This window comes from Trachurus trachurus (genome assembly GCF_905171665.1).
Source record: "Trachurus trachurus genome assembly, chromosome: 8".
In the NCBI taxonomy this organism is placed as follows: domain Eukaryota; kingdom Metazoa; phylum Chordata; class Actinopteri; order Carangiformes; family Carangidae; genus Trachurus; species Trachurus trachurus.
Window position 1 is genome coordinate 13,274,061 of NC_139905.1, and position 9,436 is coordinate 13,283,496.

Genomic DNA, 9,436 nt, shown 5'->3' on the forward strand with positions numbered 1-9,436 from the left:
AATCCCTAGGAGAGAGTTATATTTACTGCTCTATGAATCATTAAGATGTATTAGACATCATCCCTGAGAGGCAGTTATATTTACCTCTAGTAATGGCCGTCTCTCTGCAGCCTCGCATACCAGTCAATTATTCAGCAGCGAGTTGCAGAAAGCTGTGTGAGCCGTGGTAGTGCTTCATCACAGGAAGCATGGGAATGCAGCGGTGCAAGAGATGGTGGGATCCATAAATGGACTGATACAGGAAAAGTGGAAAAGAGGGGGCAAAATGGGGGCTGAATGGCATGTGAGGAAAGTAGCTGCCAGCAGGAGTTCGGTAGCAGTGTGTGGCTGTACTCGACTCTCATGTTTGTACAATCTACTGAAGACAAGCTTTTACTGGGTTAGTCTCGAGTCACAAAGCACAATACACTGACATGACGTGCAAGCACACTAACACGCATACTTGTACACATGCACAAACAAACAAACCAACTTATGAGTGAGGGGAAAGGCCCCCCTGCTGTGTGACTCTCACACACACTATCCTCATACAGTAGCAAACTTGACACTCACACTATTTATCCTAGTGTTGTGATAAATCTAGTGTTTAGCGTTCTGTTAGCAAAACTGCTGACAAACGTAAATGAATGAATGAATAAATAAATAAATAAATACTGCACCAAGAACTTGATTTTCAAGAATCAAATGAATATTTAAAACCTGCCCTCATTTTATAATGTTCTCCCTTTCTCCTCCTGCTACAGGGTGCACCTGGAATGACCGGTGGAGTCGGTCAGCCTGGACGCGTTGGAGAGAAGGTCAGCATTCCCCATCAGCGACTACTGTACGCCATGTGTGTCCGTGCAGATACAGTAGCATGCTGGTGGTTTGTGAATATGGGCTTGCATGCTAATGTGTGTTTGTGTGTGTGTGTGTGTATCGTGGCTTTACTGAATGTCTCCTCTCTGCCAGGGTGAGGACGGCGAGGCTGGAGACCCTGGATCAGCCGGAGAGACCGGCCCCGCCGTGAGTCACGTTACCACTATCACTCCTTACTGGCTTGCTCAATGTCATCCCTTCTTTGCCTTACTTTCCTTGCCCTTTCAATGATTGCCGTCTCATTTGCTGGTGTCCTAGGGTGGTAAAGGCGATGTGGGGGAGAAGGGTGATGCTGGTCCTCCTGGTGCAGCTGGGCCCCCAGGACCCAGAGGAACACCAGGCGAGGACGGATCCAAAGGCAACCTTGTGAGTCGTACTCACTGGTTTAGTGTCTTTTTCTTGCTCTGATTGTCAGGTCAGTCTGTTAATGTCATGCATATAATTTATTTTTGCCTATAGGGCCCAATTGGATTCCCAGGAGATTCAGGACCCCCTGGAGAAGCCGGCGCCAATGTGAGCATTATTGTTACAATTATTAGTAATTATTAGTAGTATTTGTCATACATTTTTTGTGTTAATGTCCCTTGTATGATAATATTTCTTCCACTTCAGGGAGTGGATGGAGGACCAGGGCCTAAGGGAGACCATGGAGAATCTGGCAAAGCAGTAAGCAGTGTTTTTTTTTTTTCAAACTATCTCTTGTACTGTATGCTTAGCTAAAGTTCTTTTTTCTTTGATATAGTGAAAGTCTTCATTTCTGTGGTTGGGCTTTATGTGTTTGTGACTGCATGAAAAGTCGACTCTCTTTTCATTTTCCATTTTTCTTCTTCAGGGACCCCCAGGAGCCTCTGGAGAGCCAGGTCCTGCGGGACCTCCTGGACGGAGGGTAAGATTAGTGTATTGTATACTATGTGGATGTATATATGCATGTGTATGTGCCTGCATGTGTGTTTGCGTATAGTTAACAGCTTGTCATCATCTTACAAGACTGTATTTATCTACCTCAGGGTCATGTTGGTGCTGCTGGGAAAGAAGGGAAGCAAGGCATGAAGGGAGCCAAGGTAAGGATGAAAACTGCTGCACCGGCTGAATATGTCGACTTTGAATAAAATCTTTCTGATCTATTTTGCTTCTAATGACTTCCTGCCTGGTGTTCTCCCTTTTTTTCTGTAGGGGACAATAGGAACCCCAGGTCCAGTGGGTAAGACAGGCCCCGTAGGACCCCAAGGACATCCAGGGAGGTCTGGCCCAGAAGGGCTTCGAGGCATCCCGGGTTCTGCGGTCAGTATGCACCAACAATGATCCAAATTTTAACAATAGGGGATCTTTTTTGTGTTGTTGTTAATGTCTAATAATGTTTTGGCATACTCCAATCTCTATTTCCTGTGTTAATTTACAGGGGGAACAAGGTTTAACTGGACCATCAGGACAAACTGGACCTCCAGGACCAATAGTAAGATCCTGATGTTATTATATTTCCCTTGAGCATACTAAATGAAAGGGGGATTGGTAAATTAATAATGATACATTTAAACCAAACACAACCAAACTGGATTTTTACATATATAGACTCTACAGACTTATGTTTACATATATAGACTCTACAGACCTTATGTGACCAACTAATGGCTCTGGCATCATTAACAGGGACCACCAGGACTTCTAGGACTAAAAGGAGACCCTGGAAATAAGGGAGATAAAGTGAGTATTTAGCCTTTAACATAGAGAACACTGAACTGGTGTAAACCCTGTGAAACAATGCTAATGAACCATATCTCTATCTACAGGGACACGGTGGGTTGATCGGTCTAATTGGGCCCCCAGGAGAAGCTGGTGAGAAGGGAGACAGAGGCCTGCCAGGGAACCAGGGTACACAAGGGTCGAAAGGAGACATGGTACATATAATTACAACATGATGCCTCTCATACGTGTATGTAGACAGAATATTTGCTTCACTAACAACATGTTTTTGTTGTCACTTCTAGGGTGTGGTCGGCTCACATGGTCCCACTGGTCCTCCAGGACCACCAGGACTGTCAGTAAGTGACAAAGCTGTTACAAATATATCTCTGCCTCCGATCCATTATGTTTCCAGTTAGCATTCATGTTATGTTCTTTCATTTTCAACACAAGACAAGCTCAGTCACAGTATACAAATACTTTATAGGAATGTTTTCATCCCCACTTTTGATTTGAGAAGATAAACATGGACATTATTGCCGTCTTGGATGAAATAAAGAAAATATGCTCCTCACGTGGAGTGTTGAAACCTGTTATTTGATGTTATCTGTGTAGATTTGTGTCATTGCTACATTTAAAGTGAAATTGCTGAACTTACTGTATGAAGTTCATACCTGCAGCATCTTGTGAATGCAGATGTAAATGCCATTTATATCAGGTATCAACCTTGTAGTCTAGTGACTAAAAAACAAGCAGAATAAATATGTTGAGGAAAGAATGCAAGAAAGTAATGAAGCTTGTAGATAAAGTCTCTGAGTTAAAACTTAATAATTACCATGTAGACATATGGTCACGAAGTAGTGAGAGTTCCGAGTTTATCCACAACCTGTTGCTAAGCAGGTGTTAAATTTCAGTGAAGAGCTGAAGACTATTTCTACAACTAATTAAGCTTTAACAAGTTCTACGTATATGTTCTTGTTTTTTTTACTGTTTACTCACTTTTCCTCTTGACTGACAGGGTGCAGCTGGTGAGAAAGGATCGAAGGGTAATTTGGTGAGTACAGTAGTCCGTCAGTCTTATTTATAGTTCGTCTCTCCGGTGCTCAGGCCATAGTTTGGTTTGCAGCTGCTGGGAGCATATGCTGGGGAAGAGAGAAAAAGTGTTTGTTGGCCAAAGTGTTGCATGCTTCATAATCATAATGCTCTACTGTGTTTACTGCATGTCTTTGGAACTAAAAGCCTGCTGTACAGCCACTCTTGCCTTGTGTGTGATTTTTCCATCGGGTCCCTTTTAATAGGATTTGGTTCTGGTGTGTGTGATGTTATGAAAACCACTATAGTGTGTCTTGAGAGCCAAGGCTTTGACCGCAGAGTGCTGATGCACAAAGCTGGATAATCCTATAAAGCAGAAGCCATATCTGCCTGGATAAAGCCGGGGGTTTAGCCAAGTGGTGTGAGAGAGGCTGCAGGTGAGGCATGATTGACACAAAGTTTTGTCCTCTTCCACTCTACAGGGTGTCGTTGGTCCCAGAGGAGATACAGGCCCTGCTGGCCCCCCAGGACTCCCCGTGAGTACATCCAATGATCCACATCACAGCCTTCTCAGTGCCAGCTTCATGCCCTTTCTTTTCCCTTTCACCTCTTGCTCACCTCTCTGTGCTTCCTTCAGGGACCCCCAGCAACCATGGTTGAGCCCCTTCCCATCAGGGAGGGCAGGAGGAAGAGACGGAGGCACTCTGATCGGGCAGGGGGAGCAGCTCCAGCCAGGGAGGAGGATGTGGATCTGGACATGGAGGAGTTTCTCCAGGGAGATCAGCCTCTGGAGGACGCTGAGGGAATGGAAGAAGTCTTTGCTACCCTCTCTTCCATGAAAACCGAAGTAGAGTTGATGAGGAGGCCTCTGGGAACCTTCGAGAGCCCTGCCCGGACCTGCAAAGAGTTGATGATGGTTCAACCTAATTTCAAAGATGGTTAGCATCTTGATGCCTATTTCACCCATAAACGGACACATGTCAGAGATACACACATCCAGCTTCACACTGTCAATTTGTTATATTAACATCTGGTGCTGGATTGATGGATGTCCCGTGTGTACACTTTGTAGGAGACTACTGGATAGATCCTAACCAGGGCTGTAACCGGGACTCCATTAAGGTCTTCTGTAACTTCACAGCTGATGGAGAAACCTGTCTCTACCCTGACAACAAGATTGAGATGGCAAGTTTCCAATGTCATTCTGTCAGCCTTTACAAAGCCGACCTCATCACATTGCATCAGAGCACAAATAACTCTTCATATCCCTTGAGCCTAATTTTTTTTTTTTTTTTTTACAACATCCTCCCTCCCTCTCTCCCTCTGTGTGTCTAGGTGAAATTAGCAGCGTGGAACAAAGAGAAGCCAGGAAGCTGGTACAGCCAGTACAGGAGAGGCAAGCAGGTACAAAAATAAATAAATAAATAAACATCAAACCTAACCTCCTACTATTCATTTCAGCTGGCTCCACATGCCTGACAGTCTTTTTCAGCTGCCTAATTGAGAGTGTTTGAGTGATATTACTGTATGTAAGTGACATGGATATACTGTACTGGCATGCATATGTGTCTGTATGCCCATAAGCACATGAGGGAGAGTGAGAGAGTGAACTAGTTGGTATTAATTCTTTAGCCTATGTAGAAGGAGAGGGCAGATTTGGCATTGGCAGCAGCTGTTTAGAGCAGTGACACACACAGAGATATTGGCAGGTCTGTCTCACTGACTAGTATTCATGAGGAGCATGCTTGGAGCAGTGGCTTTTCATGCGCACCTGATCAGAGGTCTCATAACCCTCTCAGATAATCACAGAGCTGCCAGCACAACTGCAATTTGCTGGATTTCTCACAGGGTGCCTGGATTTACTTGTTTTTTTTCCCACCTGTAATTTCCTAACTTTCTGGAACACAGGAAGATGTGATGGAAAAAGCCAAGTGTTTTTGATGCAGATAACAAGCTCAGACATGTTTTTCTGTGGATTCACCTCTTGTTTTCTAGGGAAAATATCAAGTAACATATAGAACATAGCACATGTATGTTTGCAGCAGTAGTCCATGGTCATAGCTAAATAATAAAGCAGATACCTTAAAGGGACAACGAGGAGTTTCTATTTGGTTATAAAAAAGTCTCACGTTAATGTGGATGAATCTACGTTACCCACACTTGTTAATGGGCCCATTTTCGATAAATATATCGTTTTGTCTCTATCGTTATTTTGTTATTATTAGTGGTGGCGGAGATGCTGGTCGAGCCGACCAGCTTTCTTTACTTTCGGTTTCGTGGCGAGTCATGAGAATAATGCAGCCGAATCGCCGTTTATGGTCGGAACTACGACGGTATGTGAACCTCTTTGAACCTCTGACTTAAATTCTTGATGAATGAAAACATGAGTCCGTCTTGCGTCGGTCAAAGAATTTCACGGTGCGCGGAGGCTCATAAATGTAGTGTGAAAACACTTCGCTTTTCCAAAACTCCTCGTTGTCCCTTTAAAGAAAATCATCAAAGAGTGGAAAAATAAATGAATAGAAAATAGGTATATACAGACTCCTATGCACAATGAGGCTGTATATAACAGCCATGGTCTGTGAGCTCTGTCATCCCCATCATATTCATCATAAAACCTCAGTCTCTCCAAATGTAACATTAGCCTTCCTCCCATATTTACTGGCAGAAGAAAGGACACTTGTACAGTAGCTCCACTCACCTCTTGTTATTGTGTTTTCCCTCACTCAAGGTAACACATACATTTTAACATCCTCTACCATGGTCATGCCCTAATATATGTGTATTTGTGTCATCCAGTTCTCCTACAATGACAGGGATGGGAACCCTGTGCATGTAGTTCAGCTGACCTTCCTGAAGCTACTGAGCGCCACGGCCAAACAGAGCTTCACCTACACCTGCCAGAACTCAGCAGGGTGGTTTGACAGCGCCGCCCGTTCCTACCAGCGTGCCATCCGCTTCCGGGGTAGCAATGATGAGGAGCTGACGCAAGCCAAAACATCTTTTATCAGTGCAGCATATGATGGATGCCAGGTCAGTAGTGGGGACATGCCACATTGCCACAGGCAGAGACTAATAAGAATGAACCTTAATGAAGTTTATTAGTTGTGTTGCTCTTGTTGGCTGGTACTTGATTCAGTGAATGGGCTGTCATCAAATCACAGACTTGAACAGGGATTAAGTCCAGAGTGGAGAGAGTTAGATGAATTAGGCTGAGCAAATTCTAATTGCTGGCTTTTCCTCTTTCAGTTCCGCAAAGGTCAGGAGAAGACTGTTCTGGAGATCGACTCCCCCTCTGCAGAGCTGCTCCCCATTATAGACGTGGCTGCAGTCGACTTTGGCAGCAACAACCAGAAGTTTGGATTCCAAGTTGGACGAGTATGCTTCAATGGTTAACATCTTGCCAGCGATGAACAAACGAACAAACGAACAAACAATAAAAGACCTGCACAGCGAGATTTCAGTTACAGAAAACTGGACTTTTACCACCGCCCCAATCAATATTTATTACATTATGTTACTGTATGTGGTGGGTTTGTGGTATATTATTTAAGACCCTTCAGCAGCCAATGAAGTGGGTTCTATGGCTTTACAGCAGCAATAAGAAGAATGGCAAGAAAGAGGACATGAAAGAGTGGGCACAAAGCACATTTACCAAAGGGAAATATTCCAGTTAGATATATTTAAATGTTTTTTGTTTTTTGTTTTTTTACTGACTGTGCTCAAATTGATCCTCAAGAAATACAAGGACCGCACCACTTGGCAATGACCACTTATACGAGACGGATCTGTCGGATTCGTGATTCTGTGGTATGGGTTGGTTAAGTGGGGACTTCTCAGATCATGGACGAGCTAGTTGCTACCTAATGTTTTACAAAAAGACTGAGACTGAATAAATCAGAGACGTCGTCATACTCATTTGCATGCTCAGATTTCACTATAATGACAATTGCATAGCAGCTGTGAACTAGCCTAGCATATTAATTTCACAGAAGCGCCATAATTAATTTCCTGTGTGCAGGAATGATAAATTGTCCTTTTTACCCTTCAACTGCAGTTTTTTGCAGTGAATTACCTTGATTAGTATTCAATAGGTGTAGCTAGTTACTGAACCCGACACTTACTTGAATGAATAAGGTTGTTTCCTGCATTGGACTGCTTCCCTCTATGGGCTTGATAATAAGCTTTTTGAGTACCCCCATGTTTCCACTGACGACAGTTTTGTATGTGTCAGACTAACATCCGTTCTACTCTGGTTTGTCTTTGCTTGGACATACCTCAGAAACTAGAATGGAGATGTTTCAGGGCAAGAATTAAGAGCATGCTAATTAAAATGTTCTCTGTTCTCTAGTCTTAAATGCAGTCCTTTATACCAAGAGATGTTTTACACTCCAGCTCTTGAAAGCATTTTAGATTTGCTGACATATCAATGTTTTCACTTTTTTTGCCCTGCTCAAAAGGATTTTGTTTCTCTGTTTTGTTCATATGTTGAAATTTGGAGCAGCATGTGTTGCTGTTCTTTTGACATGATTTGCTCTTTCAGTGGTGCTAAAAGATGATTCTGTGATTTTTGTGTCACTATGTTTGTGTGTCTCTGTGGGCAGGATTATAGGACTAGGGAGAAAGGGGTTATTGCTCTTTCAGCAGCACCAAACACCCCCAGAACTGGGAGACGCAGTCTGCTGTGTTGTTGTTGTTTTTTTTGTTTTTGCACATCTTATGGCTGATTGTGTCAATTTCACAGAGGCCAGTGAAAGGAGGTTTGGGACAGTTCAGAGCAATGTGGTTGATCGCTTGAAAGGGAAAACCAGCTCTTCAAATCAAATCAAATTGACACTCTGCTGGCTCAAGTGATTTTAGAGGATAAATCAGCATCTACATATACAGACATCTTTCCCTGAGCTAGAAATTACATCAAGAACACCAGAGTTGCAGTTATGCTGTAATATTTTTTTGATAAGTTGATCCTGTGCAAATGTTGCTCCTAGATATCTTTTTCAAATATTTTTTTTTGTACTGTAGAGCTCCCAGTAAAATTCACATACCAGTAAGATTACTCTAATTAAAATTTTCATGTCAGTGGAGCCGCTACAGGATGACTGTGTTCGTACAGTCTGTCTCCGCATTTTTGGTTTAAATGGATTCTTCTCTTTTTCAAATTATCAAATAGAGCTGCAAAATATTACAGAAATTACATGTGTACTGTATGTGATTCTATTTTATGGTTCATTTTCCCTCCAGCAAATGAAATTTGTTAATGCTCTGTTCACCTCCTCCAACTCAAACGGTAGACTGTGTACCCAGCAAGTGTAATTTTGCAATTGTTGGATTTGTTTCCACAGCATTTACAGTATACATTCCAGTGATTAACTCCCCTCCTCTGGTCCCCATCCTGCGTTGCCCCTCCTGTGTATAGTGTTTGTTGTACTAATTTTATATACTGTACAGTTATTCTGAGGACTTTATGAGCAATAACCTGTTGCCTGAATGAAAAACAAAAAATGCATTTGTTCAAAATTGATGTGCGAATAAAAACAAACAAGAAATCATTCACTTTTCTTTTCCCTCTCCGAACTCCCACAGGTGGGTTAGGAGATAATCCTGGAGAGCACGTGGCTGTCTGCGATGTCCAGTCAGCGTTTAATAGGCAAACAAGGCTCTTCATTACCAACCAGTCTGCGACATTCACTCAACAAGCTCGCAATCAGCATCCCCACACAACTGATGTTATCAAGTCTGATTTGCTCCCCAGTTCATTTATTTCAATTAGGCCTGTTTCAGACCTCGAGAGGGGGGAGGGTGGGGAGGACGCAGAGGAAAAGGAAGGATGGAGGGATGGATATTGAAAACAACAGAGAAGGTCAGT

The 9,436-nt window shown here is 43.0% G+C and overlaps 1 protein-coding gene across 1 annotated transcript in view; it reads left to right on the plus strand.

Moving 5' to 3' along the window:
• The window catches only part of col5a3a (collagen, type V, alpha 3a), a 46,791-nt gene extending 37,704 nt beyond the window's left edge, over window positions 1–9,087 (plus strand). Inside the window, exons 49-67 of the mRNA XM_083977574.1 lie at window positions 744–797; window positions 952–1,005; window positions 1,117–1,224; window positions 1,318–1,371; window positions 1,471–1,524; window positions 1,691–1,744; window positions 1,866–1,919; window positions 2,032–2,139; window positions 2,258–2,311; window positions 2,506–2,559; window positions 2,646–2,753; window positions 2,844–2,897; window positions 3,557–3,592; window positions 4,053–4,106; window positions 4,208–4,508; window positions 4,643–4,755; window positions 4,906–4,974; window positions 6,370–6,603; window positions 6,820–9,087. Coding sequence (XP_083833700.1) covers window positions 744–797; window positions 952–1,005; window positions 1,117–1,224; window positions 1,318–1,371; window positions 1,471–1,524; window positions 1,691–1,744; window positions 1,866–1,919; window positions 2,032–2,139; window positions 2,258–2,311; window positions 2,506–2,559; window positions 2,646–2,753; window positions 2,844–2,897; window positions 3,557–3,592; window positions 4,053–4,106; window positions 4,208–4,508; window positions 4,643–4,755; window positions 4,906–4,974; window positions 6,370–6,603; window positions 6,820–6,966 — 1,764 coding nt within the window. The 3' untranslated portion in view covers window positions 6,967–9,087. The remainder of the gene's footprint in view (window positions 1–743; window positions 798–951; window positions 1,006–1,116; window positions 1,225–1,317; window positions 1,372–1,470; window positions 1,525–1,690; window positions 1,745–1,865; window positions 1,920–2,031; window positions 2,140–2,257; window positions 2,312–2,505; window positions 2,560–2,645; window positions 2,754–2,843; window positions 2,898–3,556; window positions 3,593–4,052; window positions 4,107–4,207; window positions 4,509–4,642; window positions 4,756–4,905; window positions 4,975–6,369; window positions 6,604–6,819) is intronic.
• Window positions 9,088–9,436: the final 349 nt, after the last annotated feature.